Source organism: Lissotriton vulgaris, chromosome 7, assembly GCF_964263255.1.
Source record: "Lissotriton vulgaris chromosome 7, aLisVul1.2, whole genome shotgun sequence".
Lineage (NCBI taxonomy): Eukaryota > Metazoa > Chordata > Amphibia > Caudata > Salamandridae > Lissotriton > Lissotriton vulgaris.
The window spans coordinates 1732433055-1732457484 of NC_141695.1; the positions used below are offsets into that span (position 1 = coordinate 1732433055).

The following is a 24430-nucleotide window of genomic DNA, read 5'->3' on the forward strand; positions in this document are numbered from 1 at the left end:
GTAGCCCAATGTAGCCCAATGTAGCCCAAAGATGGCCACCAGAGACAAAAAAAACAAATGTAGCCCAAATATCAGCCAGATGTAGCCCAACTATAGCCCAATGACAGAATGTCCCAGAGTGTTCTAAAGAACAACTAGAGCGCTAACAGTCTTACTTATGACAAAAGTATGGCACACCTAAAATCATCTTGATTGGAATAAAGTGTTATCACTTAAAACATTTAATTTGCAAAGGAACAAAATGAGGGGGTTCATTTTGCCATAGAAATTATGATTAGTGCTGAAGAAAGAAAAATTAGGGCACATTTTGAGTGACTTCTCAAATCCTATTATATTTCATAAAAAAAATTCTGATATGCAGTCACCCAAGATGGCCACCAGAGACAAAAGAGCCCAAATGTAGCCCAAATATCAGCCAGATGTAGCCCAACTATAGCCCAATGACAGAATGTCCCAGAGTGTTCTAAAGAACAACTAGAACGCTAACAGTCTTACTTATGACAAAAGTATGGCACACCTGAAGTCATCTTGATTGGAATAAAGTGGTAACACTTAATACATACAATTTGAAAAGGAACAAAATGAGGGGTTTCATTTTGCCATAGAAATGTTATATATATATATATATATATATATATATATATATATATATATATATATATATATATATTCACTGAAAAAAACATAGGTTTCATTTGTAAATAAATGTCTAAATGGATGTTTTTTTGTGTAAAATTAATTGGTTTACTGACTTATTAAATGTATCTTAGTGAATACATATATTAGCGAGTAATGTTTAAATATTTAAATATCTGTATCTGTGTCTCACTTTGTGTATAAGTGGCTGCATGGGTTGGTGAGTAGCTACATGAGTGTGTATATGGGTTATTAGTTGTTTTTTTGAGTATCAGTATCAGTGTCTGTATGGTTCGGTGGGGGATATTCCTTAGAGCACAGATGCATGAATGAGTGACTCACTATTTGTATGCATTTTGAAGACAGCATGTGTGCAAGACTGTATGGGTGGATGATTGTGTGTATGGGTGGGTTAGTGAGTATGTGTTTTTATAATTGATTGTTTAAGAGAGTAAATATGTTTCCGTTTCTGTAGAATTATGTGTAGTGGTGTGCATATAGCAGTATAATCAAGTAAATGGTTTTTTGATAGTTTATTTGCATGTGTGAATTTGTGTGTGAGTAACTATATGGATGAGTATTAGTGTGTAACAGGATGTATAGGTGTATGAGTACATATGATAAGTAAGTACATGCATGAGTGACTATATAGAACTGTTGGTGAATGAGTGGATGTGTATGTAGATGTTGGAATTACCTAATAAGTTGTTGTAATTGGTATTGGTTTCTCCTTTTTTAAGAAAATGTTAGTTTCTATTTTTGAATGTGTGTCAAAGGTTATTTTATGCTGATAGGAGGTCTGCCACTTTGTCACAAGGATGTTGTCATCAGTGATGTCATTTGAGATGTCATCAGTAATGTCATGAGTGATGTCACTGACCATGTCATGAGTGATGTAATATGTGACGTCATCAGCAGTGCATTGCACGCGCAAGTTATAGTGAGTCCAACTAACTATAACGTGGGAATTTCAATGGTTTTACGCGAGTAAAATTTCCACCTAACTATAACTGGTGTGAAACCTATGGTTTTTTCAGTGAATATATACACACACACACACACACACACACATATTCATATTGTGAGAAAGTGCCTCTTTTTGCATGGTTAGCCCCACTTTTTGGCTGGTTTTAAGGTGGTTTCATTTGTAGTGCACAGGCTCCCTGCCAGCCAGGTCCCTGGTGCTAGTGCTTCTTACCAAAAAAAATGCCCAATTGGTAATTCTACCCCCTATAAGTCCCTAGTAAATGGTACCCTGACTATCTAGGGCCTGAAAGCTGAAGAGGGTCCCCTTGGACACTCCTCACTGTGGCCATACAACTGCCCTTGCAGCTTGCATGTCCCTGTGAGGAAGAAAATGACAAAGTCAACATTTCACCTTGCCTGCATGCCATGCCAACCAGCACTGCCTGAAGGCATAGGTAAGTCACCCATCTAGCAGGCCTCACAGCCCTAAGGCAGGGTTCACTATACCACAGGTGAGGTCATATCTGTAGCAGCAAATATGCCCCTACAATACTGGGTTCCATCCCTTAGTATTGTAAGTGCCATCGAAGCAATAGAGAGTACATGGGCTGGAAATCAACAACTCGAGTTCCACAGCACCATGATAACGTCACTGAACATAGGAGTGTTTGGTACCAAACTAATCTCCTGATGCCTGTGTGGAATTAATTATACCTTGTACCCAGAGGGAACCTCAGAGGTTCCCCCTGAAACCCTACCCTCCCTGGTGTGGTCTCTCACTGGCTGTTGGCAGCCAGCCACCACCAGACATGTTTCTAGACTCCTGAAGCCTTTCTCTCTGGGACCAGAAACAATGCACATCCTGGGCAAAGGTGTAACACCTCCTACCCCAGGATGGGCCAGTGCTAGACGAGGGAAGCTTCAAACGCCTGCTGCCTCTGTAATTTGACCCCCAGCCTCTGATGATAGCAGCAAATTGAAGCCCCTGGTTTGCACCCTCACTTTAAGTGGGGAAAAAAGAGGGAAAACTTAGAAGAATAGAAGGTGTGCCCACCTCTGCCAATTCCACCCCTAAGGTGGAGGAGGCGAGGTGCAGCAAATCTTTCAGTCCCCACCGTCTTGAGGATGGGGAGACTCCTCCAATCAGGGCTAGGTCTATACCCCTCCCACAGGAGGGTGGCATAATAGAGGGTGTGGTCACTCTACGTAAGGTGCCCATTGGCCCTACCTGCTACTCCCCTAAAAATGCCCCTAAACTTAGTATTTAGGTGGCTCCCCAGACCTGGAAACTAGATCTGCGATGAGCTAAGAAGTAAGAAGACAACCCTGCAGAGAAGACTGAAGATGTCTTGGCCCAAACCCTACTTGCCTGTCTCTAGCTTCTGCAAACCTGCGGCCAGTCTTGCAGCCAGCAACCTCTGAAATCCTTCGAAGGACTGCTGCCTTTGAAAAAGACTCCAATCTCCTGTGGACAGCGGACCGGTTCAAGAAGAAAGAACATCCAAGGACCCTAGATCCAGGCAGATCTGTGTTTCCTGCCCACACTGCACCCAACGCCCATGGCCCAAGTATGAGTGGCTCACCTGTGCAGTGAAGTCTCCCCACTGACCCTGACCTCGTGTCCAGCATTGCCTGACCTCTCCTGATCTCCATGGCGGCACCTGTAGTGTACTTCCAGAGGCTCCCTCTGACTGAGAAAGGCTCCAGAAAGGAACTCCTGCACTCAAACCACCTGGGCCTTGGTGAACTAAACCGGCAGTGCCCTATGACACCATACATCTCTACTTACCTCTTCTGTCATTTTTCTCCCTTCTGCAACCTCCGATGCCATGCCTGCAGCCTGTTTGTCCAAAGAAGAATCCCCATTGAAAAGCATTGGGTGCCGGTGTCGAAATTGTACCCTAAGACTAGGAGCTGCTGGGACCCTATCTGGAACACTGGAATGAGATCAATGTTGGGATGTCTGAATCAACGTATTATGCTGTGACTTTCCTTTCATCTTGCCACGCTTTATGTATCTTGATACTACTGTATGTATCCATACTACTATTATAAAGAGAGAACTGTGAACCTTTGAGGCGGGTAAACTCCAGAAGTACACCACCAATCACGACACCCAATACAGCGTTGGAAAGGGGAGTTCCAGGAGATGGTCATAGGCTATACATCTGGCCAAAATATACATTACAAAGTGCAAACAACATTAGGGGTAAAGTAGTTCCCTGAGGGCGTTGTAATGATGTTAGGCAGTAGCATGGGCGTGTCAAAGTAAACTTGTGGGCGGCACCAACTCATGGGCTGAAGATTGAAGCACACACAAAAGCACTCCGAATTGAGGCACAAAGCACTCCGAATTCAGGCACAAAGATTGCAAAAGCACTCGGCGGTTTATCAATTACACAACAAATCACATGCGACTTACATGGGCAGTGACTTAACTCGCCGATACATTCATGGCGCGTTATCAGAGGGCCCATGAATGCCATAAACAAAGGGGCGCGGCGAGAAGTACAAGAGGCGCGGCACACACACGCTGTCATAAGGGGCGGCTACAACTGAAAGAGGGATGCAAGTTTAAGCCACTCCACATTAACGCACACAAACATTTGCAAAAGCACTCGGCGGTTGCAGGGTGCCAAATATGCAAATAATGCCATTGCTCTTACATGCCCAGGGATTTCAATCACCGATACATTAATTATGCATTATCACAGAGTCCCTGAATGCCATCATCAAAGGGGCGCGGCAACAAGTAAAAGAGGAGCGGAAACATTTGTCACACACGCACGTTATCATAAGGGGCGGGGAGGACCTGTTCACTACGCGTTCCTTCTCACTGTGCTCAATGTTAAAAAAGGGGCGCGGCTTTCAAAAAAACCAATCACGCTACATTTAACACTTTTCACACAGGACTTCCAAAAATAACTATGCAAACCCTTCACGGATTTCTCTAACGAGCACCTTCGTAATAGGGGGCTAGGAGAGGGAAACAACACTCACAAGCTTCGAACGCTACGAAAAAACTCGCATTGACTGACAGTCGCATTGCCATTATTTCAAGCAGTGCCACTCTCTACCTGCATTCTCAGTCACAACACTTACTTACTGAGTGCGGCACATTACTTAGGAATTACAAAGAAAGGCTTGCTCGCAGGGCCACTATCATTCACACCACTTCACGAGAAAAAAAAATAATACAAAGACGACGGACTTTACTTCACAATTACAAAGGAAGGCTTTATCGAACTGCCACTCTCTACTCGCATTTGCATTGACAACACTTCAAGATCAACACCACAATCACTGAGTGCCGACTTTCATTCACTATTACAAACAAAGCCTTTCTCGCAGTGCCACTATCGAAAATTGCATCGCAATACAAAACGGACTTTAAAACATTAAATTACTTCAACAGTACAAACAAAGACTTGCTCAAAGTGCCACTCTATACTATTATTGCGCAATAAGAAACGGACTTACAGCCTTTGGACTACAGAAAACATTCACAGGGGGCTCACACAACAAAACACTTGACGCATTCATTCACTCTATTTACACTTTCACACACACTGTGATGTAGGCTAATTAACACCACTTTCAGCAGCCGCACTCTTTTCTCGCCATAATTGGATAGCTTTCAGCTACACTATTTCCATTTTAAAAAATCAATCAGTTACATCAGCAAATTTAACTTTGACCTGGGGGCAAACACAAAAGCAATACCTGATATAACTCTAAGGCCATTTACACTTTGTAATACTTCGCTAATAGGGGGGCAACTGTAAACAAAATAGCCATTTTAGTAACGGTAATTAAACTGGCACATTCTGGGCTGCTGTAGACTAATTAACTAAGCTTTGTCAATCACACACTTCACTTGCCTTTATCCACTCAACTATTCACACATTTAAGGAACATTAACTCGGCTGTGCAAATCAGACATCTACATAGTAGCTAAACAAGTAGGGGAAACAGGCAGGGACGGATTGGGAACCAAAACTGGCAAAGTGCTCGGCCGGCCCCCGGGGGGGAGGTTGGGTGTTCGACCGAGCTCTTTGTCGGGGCCGGTTTTGCCCGATTTTGTTACAGGGACTATTTTGCAACTTTGCTGCAAAAACGGCCCGGTAACAAAAACGGCCCCCAGGGGCCAAAAACCGGCCCCCACCCTTGTGGTGCACCGGGAGATTGCCCGGTGCCCGCAACGGCCAGTCCGACCCTGGAAACAGGGACAACATCCATATCCATACTGTCTATCTATAGCTATATCTATACTACTATAATAAAGGAAGAACTTTCAGCCTTTGAGGCGGGTAAACTTGGGAACCACAGCGCCAATCCACACACCTGATACACCGTTGGAATCGTCAGGGTGTGTAGATGGTTATAGGCTATATACATTTTTTTTTTTAAACGTTATTTAAAAAATTTCCAGTAAAAAAAAAGTAGTCCCTCCAAAGTAGCACCGGCCGCGACGTGCGTGCACACGTCAGGAGCGTGGGGAGGAGCGGCGTCCAGGAGCGCGACAAGGAGCGGCGGATATGGCGCGGGGGAGGAGCGGTGACGTGAGGAGCAGCGGACAGGCCAGCGGCGGTGCGAGCAGCGGACAGGCGGGAGGAGCGGGTAAGGGGACCCATGTCGGGGCATGCGGGAGTCGGGGCAGGCGGGGGTCGGGGCAGGCGGGGACGGGCCGGGTGGGGGCCCGGGCTGCTGCATAATGTCGGGGCGGGCGGGGGTCCGGGAAGCCTGTTGCACCCGGACAAAATCGGGACGGGCTGCTAGTTTTCATGATACACAACTTGTGTCTCCTATGCTGTTTATTTTCGTGAAACCAGCAAATTAACAAAAGAACATCAAATGCCACTTGTGGACTGCAATACCTATTGTGGCATCCACTATAACGGCAGTGCAAACCTGTCTTCAGGTCTCCTAGGACACACAATAGGCTGAGCTGAATGGACAGAGATGATTCCTCAGAACTGAATAGAATATGTTGAGTGGGGGCTATAGGAATTCTGTTGACACCATATTGTCAAATTATGCCTGACAGGTCTGTTGAGCCACATGTAACACTTCGGTACACTTGAAAGGGTAATAACAGGATGCCAGACAATTCTTGTGTATTTCCTGACTGGTTGCTGAAGGACTCTGAATTTGCCCTACCAGACATTTGCCTCTGGATTTGTTGTGGGCACAGTACCTGCATCAAACTGGATTTTAGTGTTAGATATGGGAGGACACTGGTGAAAACCATAGTGCATTCCCCCACGCATCCAGAACTCAAGTTTAATGCGGCTTAAGACTTTTGTCATCTTCAAAATGCTCTGATGCATGGCAATTCGAGACTGCTTGAAGTAAAATATATAGGAACTACTGAAAACATGGGTACCGTTGCCCATGGGAACTTTAACCACATTGGTAAGGAGTGCCTAGGAGTTACCCCCACTCAAAAACTGATGCCAGCCATAAATGTGGTACCCCAAGACACCTGAACAGAAAACTTTCTGGACTTGTGGAAGAAGGGAAGAGGACTGAACCAGCTGTTACCTGAGAGGAGTCCTGGAGGGATATACCTGCTACCCACTGTTCCCAGGACAAGGAAATGGACACTAGGGGTCAGTTAGCTAACCTCCTCTGTGGCTACAGGGACACAACAAGCTGCAAGAGTCCTTTTCCCTGGATTGCCCGGCTGACCAGAAGCAATTGTACCTCACTGGTGGCCTCTGCAGGAGCGAGTCCTGGCCCTCAAGTGCTGCCCCTGAGGTGCTGGGAGCCTTAGAAGGGAATCAGAGGAGCTGATCCAGAAGCCCTGAAAAGTTTGGACTTAAAAGATCGAGCCTGGTAATGGCAGCCGCAACATTTCTCTTCTTGTTGTGAGTAGCCAATTGCAGTCCTTGGTCCCACTGGTCTGCTCTTGTTTCCACAGGTCCAGCCAAGCAGACTGCTTCATTTGCTGTTCTGTCCTGGGGGCCTCACACAGAACTTACTTAGAAGACCCACAGCACTAGATATCTCTATTGTGTACCTTAATTGCTCTAATATATTTGAACAGATTTACATCACAATTCAAAATGCAGGTTTTGTGAGCAAAGATCTAGCTTTCTGCGAATTCGATGTAATCCTGTATGGGGAAATTGCATTTTGGGACCCCTCCCACCCCCTTTGTCTTAGCCCCCCTTGATATATCACCTTGAAACTTTACAGGAAGGAGCAGAGGGGGATGAACATTTTTATTTGCAAGTTTTGTTAAGATTTGTCAAATGTAGCGAAGGCTATTAGCAAATCTCTGACCTAACTATAACTACTTAGTGGCAATGGCCACTGTGTAATATATAAATATATATAATATGTGTGTATGCTAAGCACGAATAGGGAGCTCTGGGTAGTCCCCAGTATTAGGTGTTGAGCAGCCACAACATTGGACATTCTATTTCTGATCACTTCAAATGTCTGTTTTTCTATCAAAGCATAAAGCATCCTATATTGCTTTTACTTATTCGAGATTGGGTTGGGTTGGGTTGTAATTTACTGATCCAAAGCCGTAACACTGTGCCTTGAATGGGAAACTGCCTTTGTTATATTTAAATTCAGTGTGGATAGCATTTATTCATCCTAAACTTGAAGATTTTTGTAAAGAATGGCAAAAGGCACTATATGCTCCTCCAAAGCTCTCCAGCTCCACACTGACGACGCTTTGGGACTTGATACTCTCTTTTGAGACTGGCAGGTTCATCAATGGGGGGGTTTACAGGGTCCCCCGAAATCCCTTAATGCCCCCTGGTCTGAGCCCAGGGAGGGAAGAGGCCTTCCCGGCTGGGCCTCAAGTCTTGGGGCTGTGACTCCTAGGGCTGTATTACAATAAGTGCCCCGGGGGACTTTGGTATTATAGAAGGGGGCACTGGTGATGCCTGCACTGTGAAAACATGGCGCAGCAGCTTCTTCTTTTCACATGAATGCAGCTGCCCTGGGGACAGGGCATGCAACATAATAGGGCGCATTGTTCTTGTTTGCGCCCGGCGCACCTTTTGAAAGGTGCGCAGGGTGCAAACAATCACAATGCATAATACGGCCCCTGGTGGATCTGGAATCCTACTACACATGGAAACATAGTCCTCAGGGGCATATGGCTCCCACTCCTGCCTAAACCTCTTTTTGCTGCCTGCCACTGACCTCTCCTACACATGAGGATCTCACGTCCTCGTCAGGGACCTCTCTGATCATGCACCAGTTGTCCTTCAGATGGGGAACACTAATGGGAAAGGAGAGAGACAAACCTTGCTCCTCAACACCTGGTTTCTCACTGACCAACAGACTGTCCGGGCAATGAAGGCTAACCTAAAGGTCTTGGTTGACACTAATAACAGGACTGTTGATTCACATGGGGTGCTTTGGGGGGGGGGCATGCAAAGGCTTTATGTGTACTTGGCCGCCAGGTCCACCCGTACCAATGCAACTTTATCCCACTATTTAACTCTATGCCAAACTGCTGGCTAGGCGCCTGCTGCACATACCTGGCCATCTGGTCTACCTTGATCAATGTGGCTTTATCCCCGCCGTAGCGCCAGACACTGTTTCCGTAGAGTCCACCTGACTCTGGCCCGATTTAAGGTGTTACAGTGCGCTACAGCATTGATATTTCTCAACATTGAAAAGTCATTTGATTTCCTGGATTTGAACTTCCTTCATGAAGTGCTGGCCATGCTTGGTCCGAGATCCCAGTATCGCACTTATACCTCGGACTTGTATGCTGAGCCACAGGTGCAGGTAAATGACGCGATCTCCCTCTGACTCCCCATTCACTGGGGCACTAGACGTGGGTGCCCCCATCCCTGCTCCTCTTCACCCAGGCTATCGAATCCCTGGCATCATGGATATGCTGTGACGCCCATGAAAAGGGATTTGACTGGCGGATTGCACTGGAAAATAGGATAGCCTTGTATGCAGACGATGACCTCCTGTTCATAGCTCACTCAGCCAAAACTGAGCCCCTCCTTGTCTCTATCCTTGACATACATGTTGAGGAATCAGTACTGAAGGTAAATTGGCCCAAATCACTCTTGAACCCACTAAGAGGGGATAGGAATGACCGGACTTGGCACACTGCCATGTCAATCTGGTGCCTAATCTTTTGGTACCTGGGATTTCAGAAGACCTGGGAGCCGGACCTCGCCTGAAGCCTCAGTCTCAACCCCTCACCCACACAATTCAAGCAGACCTCTAAAGCTGGGCTAAAATGCCTTTCAATGTGCAGGGCAGGGTGGCCCTTTACAAAATGATGGTACTCCATGGCTCCTTTACGTCCTTCAGAGCTTTCACTACCCCCTCCAACCAATCATGTGCTGCCTTAACCTCCCAGGCATGGAAATTCCTAAGGGCTGACAAACCCCCCACGGATCTCCTCTGATAAACATGTTCATTCTACCTATGATAGGAGTTTAGCCATGTTTGACATCCGCATGTATTACTGGGCAGGGCACATTCTAGTAGTAAAACACTGGGGTTGGAAGGATTTGGCCATTAGGGTGGAGCTATAACTGATCGGGCCCTATAGTCTTGTAGGTACGCTATATGGCTCACCGGTCTGCCCCTCGCTGCGGGAGATCACCAAAACTGTCTTCCTGACTTGAAGAGCGGCGCTGCACAGGACTGGGTGAGACCGATGGGTGACCCTGGAAACCCCCATCTGGGTAGGCTGATAGCTGGGTTGGGTAGCGTGCCTCAAGGGCTGCAGAGGATGGGACAACATTGACATCTCCTGGCTGGGCGCGTTGGGAGGTTGACCACATGAAAGGCTTACAGGCCCTCCAAACAGAATGAGGTCTCCCTCCACAACTCATAATTCTCCTGATACCACCAACTCCGACATGCACCCTCAGGATACCAGGAGGCGCTTTCGGATCTCCTGGACTCGAACCCCCTGGAAGCTTGGATACTCATGGGTCCACTGACCGCCGGAGCCCTGGTTAATCACTCACCATGTTAACTGGCACCAGTGAGAGTACTGTGGGAGTGGTGGCTGTCCCTTTTGGATGAGGTGGAGCAGAGAGAGACATGTATGGTGCATCGCACCCAAGCTATCACTGCCCGACTATGCGCTTTCCATTGAATTATCTGCATGCACCTACTACACACCCAAGCGTCTATGGAGAGCCTGTAGACCCCCGATTCTTTCATGCACTAGATGTTGGCGATTCTATCAAATGGTTTGGAAGTGCCCTATTACACAGCGATACTGGCTATCCATATTTACAACCCTGACAGTGGTTCTGGGCATGAACCTGGAGGCTCCCTCAACGTTGTAGCGGGCAGGACTTGTGGACCTAAGAGAGACTGCACTCTGGTGGGGGTGGAGCTTGGTATATTACTAGCAAAAAGTGAAGTGGCTAAATACTGGAAATCACCATAGGATCCATCATTGAAGGAATGAATGGTGGACATGGACCAATCAGCAAAGCTGGAAAAACCCTTTTAATTAGTCCGAGAATGCCCCCATAAGCATCAGAACATATGGGAGCAATGGGGAACATACTAGGGACTGGGTACGGCAAATGCATGCACTCCAAGGGGTCGAATGGGCTGAGCGTGGGCAACTGCATTGTTGAAGCAACTGGGACTCTCTGCGTGGGTTTTCAATTTTCAGTGCTTTTATCAAAACTAATAAAGTATTGTTATCAAAAAGGCTTTTCACTTTTTTTTTTTTTAGATCAGCATGGTTGGTATTGGGCTTAGCATATGGTTACATTCTTTGCAAGAAAAACAGCATTTGAGGGGGGCAGTTTTCACTGGGTGGATCAGTTTCACACAACTAAGTATCCCAGAGGGGCCTTTGGAGCACTAGTAATATGCAGCTCCACTGTAGCACATCCTGTTATCCTGTTGCCCATTACCAGTGCAGTACTGATGAGATAATCTGATAAGGGTGTGAGGGTAGAGGAAGACTGGTGGAATATGTCAATCTTCCAAGTGGAAATATGGCCAGAGATAACTTGAGATGACAGGAGGAAAATGAGACACATATTGGTTGACTTAGCAATGTGAGAGAATGTGAGGTTGATAGCTAGCCAGAGAGAACAGGGAAGGCATCGAGAGAGACAGCAGTGAAGGTACTAGAGGCATGGAAAAAGACTACGAGTGTTGGTGAGTGAGATGTAGGGCTAGATGTTTAGGATGGAATAGGAATACAGTAATTGGGAGTAAGGGAGATGTCATGAGAAAGAGGCAGTGAGAACAGAGGGGAGGGGACTATCATAAAGGAAATTGTTGAGACAGTGAGGGAGGAGTGAGCAAAAAAGAGATATTAGGGCAAAGCAATAGTCACCGAGGGACAGAGCGATAGTGACTGTGATGGAGAGAGCAAGAGGAAGTAAGAGGGGATGAATAGCAACAAGGGGATATTCACATTAGAGATAATGCTTAATGATGCTGTACAACATGTGTCATGTTTGTGTTTAAGCAATCAATAACATATTTACAGTACAAATGTTGAGATCGTATGAGCTTTGCAATTAGACTATATTGAAATAAATACAAAAATGCCGAGTGTCTAATTTCTGAGTGTTTACCCATTCTTGCAATTTTTTGTGGTTAAAAACAATCAAAAAAGTATAGTGACAAAAAAAACACAACATGGTTCTATAAGCTAGAGTAGGGATTTGTATGATACTTAAAGATTGGCCTTGACACCTCTTTTGTTACAGGTATGCCGGGAGCCGCGACATATCCAACATGGTGCTCATCGAGGTGAAGATGCTGTCAGGATATATACCTGATACTTACACTGAGATAAAGGTAATGGAGCCCCCCCCCCCCCACACACTTTCCCTTCAAACCTCTGTGGGATTTCCTCCCCTGACCAACATCACTGTAAGAATTGTGGGGCGGGGGAAATTGTGTTGTGAATCTGTATTTGGGAGAATTAAGAAGGCACAAAATTGGGTCAGTGAGAGCAGACCTGGTAAAACTGGAAACTTCTTAGGAAAAGGCAAAATCAAGGTGGCACTTGTAAAAATACAGTAAATTGATTGCAGGCAGGCAACAAAAGTGTCTCGTTTCAAAAAGCCTGGGATTCAGAGGTAAATATAAATCAATAAATACCTATTTAAAGATGCAGTCTATGCCTGGGAACAAGGTGTTGCAAGAGGTATGTGAAAAGATGGACCAGATGAGGTGTAACTTTTTCTGTCTTGCTTTGATTTCCTTCAGCATACCTAGTTAACAGTTGAGAGCCTAAAGGCCATTACTGTCTTGGTCAGTTTCCTTTGGGTGTAGGATTCTGATGTACTGTCCACCACACTCCTTTTCCCAAGGCAAGGTGACCGAAGGAACAATAGGCTTTGTCCCAAGTGGTCCATTCAAGGGAAAAGGAGATTAAAGAGGAAAAGAGAGACAGCACTGTAGATAAGTCTTCTTAAGTTTTGGATGGCTATGTCTGACACAGATACCCCAAATGATCGTCTATGTTCAATACCCACCAAATGCATTCCAAACCAGTTGCAGACATGATGGAGTAGTGTAAGATAGACAAAGGAAGAGTTCACTGATTCATGTATACCAGGAAATGCATTAGTCCTCTTCCTCTCCCTTTCCTGCCAATACTTACTAACTGTTCTAGAATGATATTGAATGACAAACTTGAAGGAGGCCTGGATACCCGCTCCAGCAACATAAACACCCAAAGATCTTCTTTGAAAGTTCACCACTCTTGATGCGGAGAAGGTAGAAGATAGGAACTCACACATTAGTTCCAGAAAATCAAGTACTGGTTTGAAAGAAGACTTGCCAAGTTCCCTCTAAAACACCTTGAACAAATCCCAAGAAGAATGGAGAACACAAAACAGTGAGGTGGAGGACAATGAGTGATTAGACTATGAGAAGAAGAACCCTACAATCAGGGCTCGAGTCGGGGTACCACGTGGGTGGACGGCGTCCCCCCACTTTTTTGGGGCGAGATCGGAGCTCATTCAGAATGCTGCTCAGGCGCTGTGTTCTCCGATGCATTCGCATCTAAGGGGTGAGTGAGGGGAGGCAATGAGTCCGATGGTGCAAGCCACCTTTCGTGACGTCACTTCCTGTCGTGACATCAGCGTCCCCCCACTTCTTTTTTCAGGACTTGTACCCTGCCTACAATGATCTCATGATTTCTGCATTCCTTCTCTGTCTGTCTCACTACACCTCCACAACCGCGTTATGATGTTTGCCTTGTTTCCCCTTCGTTCACCTGAAGAATTTAGCAATATCCCTCATTCCATTTAATGATCCTAGGGTTAAAAGAAGGCTTCAGGGGATGTGCTGAATGGAAGACTCAGACCAGGTAGGGTGTTTGCTGAAAAGGTACTGGCTCCCACGACTTCTCCAAGGCTTCATATCCTCTCCACGCAATGAGACATTGCAAGTGGCCGCTACATAACCTAGATTCTGCAACCTCATTGACCTCATGTTGTAGTTGACCCTTAACTTTGACCACGGGAGGAGGGTACCTTCATGCCTGTAGGTTTCACTCTGAACAAGTTTTAAATAGGGTAAAGCCAGCAGTACAAGTTTAACTGTCACCTTACCTGTAGCTAGCTGTATTCACAAAGAGGAACACAAAATAAGTTTTCAAGTTAGGTTAGACTTCAGAATGTACAAATGTGCAGTTAATAGCCAACACTTATTCCCAACTGAATATGAAAGAGGCTGGTAGTCATTTACTGCCTGCAAATCTATTTTACTGTGACTTAACCAACATATGGTTACACATTTCTGAACTACTTACATTCTGCAAGGTGGTGAGCTGTTTCAGCACTGAAGGCACAGAGGCAGGCATGAACTGGGAGGGTCAAATGAAATGATTGAACCCAAATGTTTCATGGACAGGTAAATACCCAGTGAGCCTATGCAGGAAAACTCTGCAAGTGGCATCCATTGCACTCAAAACTCCAGGGGCCATGTTATTCAAAGTACCCCGGGGGCACAAAAGACATGTGTGCCTGTTTCTTCCCCCTTTGAGGCACTTTGGTATTGCAGAAGAGGCTGCAGAACTTCCACTTTTGTAATTTAGATTGTGCCGGCACTACATGAGCGCCAGTATGGCCTCTTACGGCATTCCCTCTGTTGCATAGAGGCTTGGCGCAATGGAAATGAAGGAGCACTTTGCATATTTTACCCTACTTTAATTATTGACATGGGTACAGGGGCAAAGGAGCTTCCAGGATGCACTCAGAGGCTGCACAAAGTCAGAGCATGTCCAGAGGACTTCGTTCAGTCTCTCCATCGGCCCACCTCCTTGCAGATGGTAACTTGTCGGTTTAAAGTTAATGGTAACAAGATGGCCACAAATTGTGCAATATGATCTGTTACTATAATTTCAGGCAGACCACTTAGTCGTACAATGTTCTTGAGGAAATGCTGTGCCCATTCAGGGTAGTTTGGTGATTTTCTTAAGGAATAAAATGTGTCAGTTTGGTGTAGTAATACACTACCACAAATAAGATGGTACTATTACTTGAAGGAGGTAGATCCTCAATGAAATATTTAGATATAGGGGACCAAGGTTGTTTGAGAGTCAAAATTAGATATAACAATCCCTTGGTATGAGCATGATCTGCCAGGACCTAAATATAGGTGCAAAAGGAACAATTGGTGGACAGAAGCCTGAACAATGGCAAACACTAACCCCCAGTCAGAGATCTGGGCCAACATCCATTGCTTTATGAACGCCAAGCCATTCCAGTTTAGACCTAGCCATATGCAAGTCAGTCTTGACTTTGCTCGCCATGTAACTAGTCCAACCAAACTACCAGGCTAGGTCCTCCCTGGACCGGAAACAGGCATCCTAGGATCAGTTTTTGGGTATCACTGTCATCATTCAGGGCAGCTTGTAACTAGTAGCTTGGCAAGCATGGGACCCATATTAGGGCATACCCGTCCCACTTGGGTTGACAAATTAAAAAAGAATACTTGAAGGGCGGAATTCTGAGCAATGTTAAAGACTCACCCCCAGTCAGTGATCTGGGCCTAAATTCATTGTTTATTTGCTCTCCACTCCATTCCAGTTTCTATAGGTGACACAACAATTTACATACAGAAAAGTGTACTTTCTGACTGAGGGGCACACAAAATTCCAGAAAAGGATGTCTTGCGTTCTTCTATATTCAGCATGCCCTAATGTTAGAGGGGGTGACCCTACACTAACACCTGCTCATTTACGGGCTTTGTAGGCACATCCTGATCTACTGCCTCCTGTTTTAGTCACAGACCTTCAGCCACTTCATTCTCAAATTTAGACTGTTAGAGTTAAATGATAGGAGGACCTTTTCTTTCCACCTCTTTCCTAATCCAGTGCCTGAATAAAGCACTATAGGGCATATCATCAAGACAATTATCCCCGCTTCAGCGGCCGTTTTCGGACGGAAAGCGGCGATGAGATGCAAAGTGGGCGTTCCTCCCCAGAATAACAGGAGAAAGGTTGCTTACCGCCATTTCTCCTATAACCTAGCCTCATGCTAACCTGCAGAGCGATAAGAAAAGTAGCACTAACCTCGGTTATCGCTACTTTTCTTACACCTGCTTTTCATCGGACTTAGCCATGATATCCTATGGAAGGTGGATATAGTGGCTAAGTCTGCCCTGCCCTATCAGCAAGCATTCGCCAAACGTTGTGCGATTATCGCTGGATTTCCAGTGATAATCGCACATTTGGCAGCTTGTGCCTTGATTTTTATCGCTGTTGAGTTAAGCGTTGCTGATAGTACACTATCTCAACGATAAAAATCAGCGTTAGCCAGCGATAATTATCCTCACCAGTCCTTGCTGATATGCCCCTATGTCTCTTCCTCGGTCTATTATTGATTTCATTGGAAAATTGGGAAAAGAACAGATACTGCCTGGAATGCCAATCATTTGAAACCTAGGGTCTGATTATGAGGCGTGTGGTACAGAATTATCTCATGAAATTCTTCTCCACCTGATTCCAAGTAGTTAAATTTTTCCACACCTGTTTTTCCAGGTGTGGGAGAACCTGACTCAATTTTGCGTGACTGGTAAAACCGAGTTGAAATATCCTGAGACTTTTGCTGCAGTTGTAGTCATGTTTTATTCAGTTTTCATTCTGACTTGGGGAACCTACAATGCTCCCCCTGCCATTAAATACCTTCCATCCCCTAATCTCCTCATAACACCCTCACTCCCTCCCCAACCCCACCCACGGGGTGAACATACATTTACCAGGTGCTTAGAGCATGCCTTAAATCCCCATGGAAGGACGAACTCTATATGGTGGTATGGCCTGTGAAAAATCAGACCCACATGGTAATTCCCCATTCCTTAAGATTTTACTCATAATTGCATGGTACTGGTGCGATATTACCACACATCCATTACCCCGGTATTGTGCAACTTATAATTGGGGCCTTAGTAAACTATCAGAGGCTGAGGTTTTTATGGTCCGTCAATTCCATGATCACACATGGGGACCCTTTCAAGTAATGCCTCCAGTGCATAAATGTCTCCTTCCTGGCCAACAACTCTTTGACAACTGTGGAATTGTTGTGCTCTATTCATGTCAAGTTATAGGAGTAGTAAATAACCAGGTGATAAGTGTGGGTTTGAAGGTGAAATTGTGATAAAATAGCCCAAGAAACTGAGAATGCCTGCATTTTCACTATGTTATGTTATGTTATATTTAATTTGTACAGCGCACGGCTACTCGAAGTGTCCCGGCGCTTGCTCTAGAAAGTGAATCCCCACTCAGATCAGAAGCTAAAAAAGCTGCGTTTTTAGTTTTTTCTTGAAAAGCAAAGGGTCTTGGACACTCCGAAGAGCCAGCGGTAGCATATTCGAAGCCAAGCCTGCTTTGCGAACAAAAGAGCTCCCACCAAGCCTATGCCGATTAAACCGAGGAGTCTGTATTAGTAGCTGATCAGACGATCGAAGTTGTCTAGTGGGTTTATAAAAGGCAAATCCCTTCTGTAGATAAATAGGGCCTAGCCTATGTAGGGCCCAATGTGCAATGGACAGCATTTTTAAATTTTAGTCGAGATTCGACTGGCAGGCAGTGCAAGTTACGTAGATGGTTGCGGACACTCTGTCTGGATGAGAGTCCCAGTAGCAGTCTAACTGCCGAATTTTGAACTACTTGCAGTTTCCTAACCAGATATTCTGGACTGCCAACCAAGAGAGCATTGGCGTAGTCTAATCGGGACAAAATCAGGGCCCGGACCACAGTCTCTTTCGTGCTAGCTGGCAAGAGAGGAAGACATTTTCTCAAGATTTTCATATACTCTAAATTCTTGTTGACAATCAGGTGGTCATAATAAAGGACTGGTAGTGAACACTCATTTCAAATAAAATAATTCTGTTGTTCTGAGCTCCCCCCACATCAATACATGGCCAGAAGTCTGCATCAGTTTTCAGTATAAAGAAAATGGGAGTCACGGCTGGAGATACTGAGTGTCTGATAAAATCCTTCTCTAGATAGATTTTCAGCCAAGTAACATCCTATTTTGGTGTTAAAGGGAAGATCTGCCTTAGGCATCAAGGACCAAATCAATGGAATGGTTATAATCACAACGAGACAGAAGGGATTGTGCTGCTTTTTCTTTTTTACTAAATGCACCTGCATATTCTTTGTATGTAGATGGGACAGTCCCTTCTGGGCTTTCAGTAGAAAGAGCTACACTTGTTAAATCTTGAGCTAATCATGTTCCTTCCAGGGGTATACAATGCTGATCGCAATGCAACAATGAGTACTTGATAGCTCCACTCAAAGACATTACAGGATTACGGGCCCTAACTAAGAAGTTCCCAAGACTACAGAAAAAGCGATGTGTCACTAACCTCTAATACCGAAGTGTCCCTCGCTGAGTCACCATCACCAGTACTTTTTCCGCACAGTTCAAATCACCAGAGGATAGAGGTCTCCTATGCACCCCTCCAACGGCTTCTTCTTCGGACTTCTTATGTAGGACAATCGCCATTGATTGACTGAACTTTGTGTCCATAAAATAATCATAGCTGTCAATGAGACTAATGTTGGTAACAGGTCTCTGCCTGATGGCAGGATCACAGACAAGGAATAATGGCCCATTCTGTTGGGAAAGATATACCCACCTCAGGTTTGCCCATCTGAGATGAGCTTCCTAGTTCTTTTGCAAGTACGGGCATTTTTAAGATAGCGCCCCCTTCCTGCCAAAGAAAAGGCACAACACTCTTGTTGCTTCGGATATTTTCTCCTCTTGAGAAAAGCATTTTTAAGAGACCCAACTGCACAGACTCTTTGAGACATCAAACACCCTGCAGGACAGTACATTTTATTTATCTCTATTTGTTGTTGCGCTTCTGTCTGCAAAGTCACATTAATCCAAGTGTTGCAGATAGTGGGTCTATTTATTGCTAAGGTTAGAGCACCTTTGGGTTCCTCTCAAAGGCTTTGATAGAATGCCGCACCCGCAGCTTTGCCAGTCCAGCACACATTGCTCTCAAATGCTGAAAATAGGTGGCTAACTCCCAAAATCTTTGGAGCCTTGCCCGCAGGTTAATAACCCCATGTGTCGGGCCTAGTTGGCTTGGCGTCTATACAAACTATGTGTGATGGGCTTTATGAACTTGGTTTCATATACTATTAAAGGACTGTCTCAGTTGATTAAAGCATAGCTAAAACAAGTGCTTCATTGGTTAAATGGGAAAAAATAAACAACACTTTTGCTGTGACCTGAGCAAGTAGGCCATTGACAAAAAATGCAAAAGGCAACGATCCATGAAATCTTGGACAGTCTGTCATTCCCCTGAATATTGTTTAGGAAGATCTTATGGTTTTGACCTTAAAAGGTGATCAACCACCAGACAACAAACTCCACAGGAACAATTGCTGTACTGAGCTGTGTCAAAGCGCTCCCTGATGCTGATTTTGTTTGCCTGTCGCTAGAAAGGGGTGCTTGCTATTCTCTACTGAAAAGTGCTGATTCTGAAGACTTTTTCTTTAACAAAAAGGTGCTCTCCGGATGCACAATCTAAAGGTCCTCTTGGATTTTGGTAATGGCGAGGGCCATAGCATGTAAAGGATTGACATCGGAATCCATGGCAGATTGGTCTAAGCCCCATCAACTGCCACCCCAACAGCCAATAGTCTAGCTTCCACCACTTAAAATGTCAAGTATTTATATTTGTAAAGCGCAAACAATTACCCGAAGGTGTCAAGGCGCTGAGGCCGCTGAGAAGAGTAAGCGAGCTATTGCCCAGAGTCACAAGGTGCTGGGCAGACCCCTGCCACCAGAGCCGGGGATCGAACCGTGATCCCCAGCGTCCACCATCAGTCGCCTTGGCCGCTGCACCACACCCTGAATCCCTTCATACTCCTTCTAGACTACCTCACTGATCTAATAATTGTAAGAGTAGACCTCATAAGAACAAGTAGAGAACAGAGGGTTGAAAGAGTACGTGAGCGGAAGGAAGGCAGAACAATGAGGCAGGTATAGAATCAGCGCGTGAGGATAGAGATTCAGGGCGAAAGAAACATTTGGTTACATATAATGTACTGATGGAAGAATGGATAAGAAAAGAGCAGTGTAGGGAGAGGGAGACAGTGAAGGAAGGAGAGGAGGAGCCACAAATGCATAGGGAGGCACACAGGGAATGAATAGGCAAAATTGAAGGTAAGCAGGAGGAGTTGGAGAGAGAAGGGCAGGCATGGACACTGAAGTAGGACTGAGGGTGGAAATGGTGAGAAAGACAGGTGATGACTATGAGGGTGATAAACAGTGGAAATAAAGCGTGGAGGAAATGTTGAGGCAAATTAAACTGAATGGTATTGGAAGCTGGTGAGGGGGAAGAGTGAAGGAGTTAGAAAGACAGAGAGATGAGTAGACAAATATAGTGAAGGAAGCATTGACAACTTAATGACAAAGAAGCAAAAACACTGGTGATACAGAGAAAGTGTCTAGATATTATGAGGCGGAACCTAGGTTTGTTAAGACAAACGTTCTCCGTAATAATAATGACAAAATCAGGTACATCAGCGACCATGACAGTCTACACCCAAACGGACTCCCACTCAGTTGCATTCCTCCGTTAACACGAATATTCAGTTTCACCCTCACGCATCATCAGATGCCGACACATTCTACAGACATCCTGAGCTATGAAAAGCACCATACCACAACAAGGAATGAGTGAAGAGTGAAAAAGGGAGGTGGGGAGAAAGATGCAACAGAGGTAAGAGAGACAGCATGCATGACATCCAGCAGAAGATAATCAGGAGTTTCTTCTGTACCTAGTTTAAGGTTGATTGGGACCTGACTAAAAATGTTTCTCTCACAGTGGCACAGCCCCTACTTCTGACAAGATGTAGGACCGCAGAAGAGCCAATCGTGTCATGTACAGAAAACACGCAACTGAGATCATAGGGGCTGATTCACAGAACTAACTTAAGACAGAATCCTAACTTAAGTCTGTCTTAAGTCTGTCTTAAGACAGAATCCTAACTTCTGTGAATACCAAAAGTAGTAAGTTTAGGATTTTGTCTTAAGTTAGCTCTGTGAATCGGGCCCTCAGTACCTAATACAATGATTTGACCACAGGCTACTCTCTGTCCATTGGATGTGGTTTTTGACTCTGAATAAGCTGTGCGCCCACATGGCAAAACCCCTGTAACTGCAAATGATGTACTCTTGTGTTATCTCTTTCTGCAGCTCCTGAAATACCCGCTTGTGAAGAGAGTAGATATTAAACCGGACTTAGTCTCCATCTACCTGGAAGAGGTGAGCTCACGGGGACCTGCTTTATTGTTTTGGTGAGAGTTTGTAGGAAATTGTTGTATTAGATTAGGGTGTATCGGTACACCTCAAGTAATAATCACAATCCTTGCCAGGGTGAAGCCACTAAATAAACTTGAGGTCCACCCCGTAGGATCTTGGGTGCAGAGGAGACAGGCTTAACTCAGAGGTACTGTATAAAGTAGTTATGCAGTACCAAAACAGTAATAAGGTCAAAACACAACACAAGGAAAACACCAAACTAATTTAGAAACCATTTTAATACATAAAATGACACCAGAAAAACAAAACTCTAGTCATGAGAAACAGAGATATGAATTTTTAAAGCTTTAAATCAAAATAACACCAAAAAGCATTACAAGGCAAGTGGTCGTGGAAAACTGGGAACTAGGTACGATTTGAGTCCGACAGTGATTTAGCATAGTTCGGCTTCAGAAACCAAGTTTGACTCAGTTGGAAGCTTTACCTTCAGGCTTAGTTTCTGAAATCAAAGTCCAGAATCTTCAACAGGGCAAGACAGCAGGCTATGACCAAGAAGGGCTCCACAAGGTCAGCTAGCCATTGGAAAGGGTCCCTGTGAAGCCACTTACTTTTGGCGGTAAAGCTCTGAGCGGGGCAAATTTGAATTTTATGCTCAAGAATTGTCCATGGCCTGGCGGGTACTTTTAGCACCTTCAACTGTTGAAGTTTTATTTCATGCATTGAGTCCCTTTTTTGGAGCTTGGATTCCTACAATGGGGCTAGGCTGTAAACTGTAGCGGAAGAGGGCTCTACAAAGCCGGATCGCTTCTCTGTGAGGTCCCACTGAATCGTAATTGCTGCTGTACAAATGTTCCAAGCGAGGGAAACCTGAATTGTCAGCGCAGAGAGGATGCACTTTCATCAGATAAGCTCAAATGCTTTATCCCAGTCCTCTGGAGCTCCTTGGAGCAAAGCAGATTTTAAGTCCAAGGTTTCTCAGAATGTTTGGTGGAATACACTTTGATATAGCCCAGGTTTACAGGAACTCAGGAAAAGCACTTGGGGTCAAGACTCCAGCAGAAGCTTCCAGTAGAGTCCAGGGCAGATACAGTTGGAAAGAGTCCGTTGAACACTAGCAGGAAAGGCCTCTTAGTTTGTGGATGCCCTCTAGCTTAAACAGGTGGCCAACTTTATGACCCTTCGAATCCATTTCTTTGCCCTCGGTACAAGAGGGAGAGAAGGTCTCCTCCTTCAGGGTTCTTCTCAGGACCCAGACAGCAGGCTCAATCAGCTTGTGTTCATCCACAGGTCCAGTAGTGTTCTGAGGAGGGTACTGGGGATGCAACATTTATGCCGGCACCAGTTTGTGGGTATGGGTGGCTCCTGGCCCCTCCCTAACCAATTTTATAAAAGTTCCATGGGTAACTCTACCCACTTGCATTGCATTCCATGTATTCCCTAAAGCAAATGTCCCACATATCCCTCCCTACTTAAATCCGAGACGGTGAAATCATTCCACCCTTGTGCATAACCTGTGCGTCCACACCAGAGGATTGCCAAGGCAAATGAGCAATGTCCCCTCTATGGGCTCGTAATCATTCAAGTTAAATAATTAATTTACAGTGGGACTTTTTCACTGCAAGGGAATGTTTAAAATTACATTTGTACCTGTTTTAATTTTAAGTACCTTGCATTCGGCCTTATGGGCAGTAAGGCCTACTTAGGAGTGAATTATTTATATTAAAAAAGAAGATGTAGGACAGTCAAAAGGTTAATTTCGACGGGTTAAATTGCAGCTCTAAAGCTGCTTTAGTCAGGCTCCAAGGGTAGGCGTGAAGCCATGTTTTACACTGTCACTGTAGTGGATAGCACAATAGGTGCTGCTGTCATCTGGTAACATTTAATTTATAGGCCATGGGTACGCTTTGTACCCTATACTAGGGGCTTAAAAGTGAATCATATATGCCAATTGGGAGCACACCAGTTTCATCATGTTGAAAAGGAGAACCGCAGGCACTTTACTACTGGGCGGCAGGAGTAAGGTACACAGAGTTCTAAAGCCAGCAAAAACAGATAAGGCAAAAATCCGGACATACACCACATACAATTTAGTCAATTTCTACAGAATTATATTGGGGCAGACATGGGTCAAGTTGAGGAACCTGATGAGCCTAAAGCTAAGCTAAATGTCCGTGCAGGTTCTGTTGAATTACAACATCAGTGTTTTTTTGTCATCTTTTATCCTTGTATATTTTGTTATCTCCTTTGATGTGTGTTGTTGCATGAAGTCTATCTATACATTACTTACTTCCTGTTCCTAATGTCCATATTGTCTTGCCAGGTATATCTAATTAATTCCCCAATGAATCCATCAAACCTTCTTTATTTGTGCTACTTTCTTAACTTATTGCTAGCATCACTGTTCACCATTCTACTTTACGTCGTTTCCTACCCCATCCCCAATTAACTATTTCCCTTCCCATCTTGCACTATGTTCCCATAACCTCAATCTTCTTCCAATTAATAGTCCCATCTTCTTTCTGGTGTTGATGTGCCCGTCCTAAGTCCAGTTCCACGTGTCAATCCTCTTTTCTTGGAATGACATCATCTTCCTATTTGTTGTGATTGGAACAGTTATTTCTTGCATGTCTTGATTCACCTCTTTACTTGCATCCGTCTGTAAAACTGGCAGGAAAGCTTGGTGATTTGAAATGCTTGCTGGTGACCTCTGTGTGTCACATGAAAATCACATGTTAAAACCTCCACAAAGTCAACTTAACCCTTCGTTCTTCAATGGACCCACAACTTGAGTGCCATTACATTACATTTCAGCCATGTTTATTTCTGTCCCAATGTGTCATCTCCTTCCAGCTCCTGATCCATCTTCTACAAACGTCACAGGGGCTGAATCTCCCCTTCGGCGGTGATGGGTTCATCTTCCTTCTTTAGCTGCTGTCTTCATCTTCTTTCTTTAGCTGCTGTCTTCATCTTCCTTCTTTAGCTCCTGTCTTCATCTTTCTTCTTATTTGCATTGGTCAAGCTCACAGCTCTTTCTATTGCACCAAACTCAATCTTTTCAAATGTGTTTATCTTTACTATTGTTCCTACTTATCCTTTTAATT

At 44.8% G+C, this 24430-nt stretch overlaps 1 protein-coding gene across 1 annotated transcript in view; it reads left to right on the forward strand.

Annotated features, from left to right (window-relative positions):
- The window catches only part of LOC147706487 (alpha-2-macroglobulin-like protein 1), a 287367-nt gene that overhangs the window by 248688 nt on the left and 14249 nt on the right, over positions 1-24430 (forward strand). The window contains exons 32-33 of the mRNA XM_086929620.1: positions 12297-12387; positions 21264-21332. Of these exons, the coding sequence (XP_086785746.1) occupies positions 12297-12387; positions 21264-21332 (160 nt within the window). The remainder of the gene's footprint in view (positions 1-12296; positions 12388-21263; positions 21333-24430) is intronic.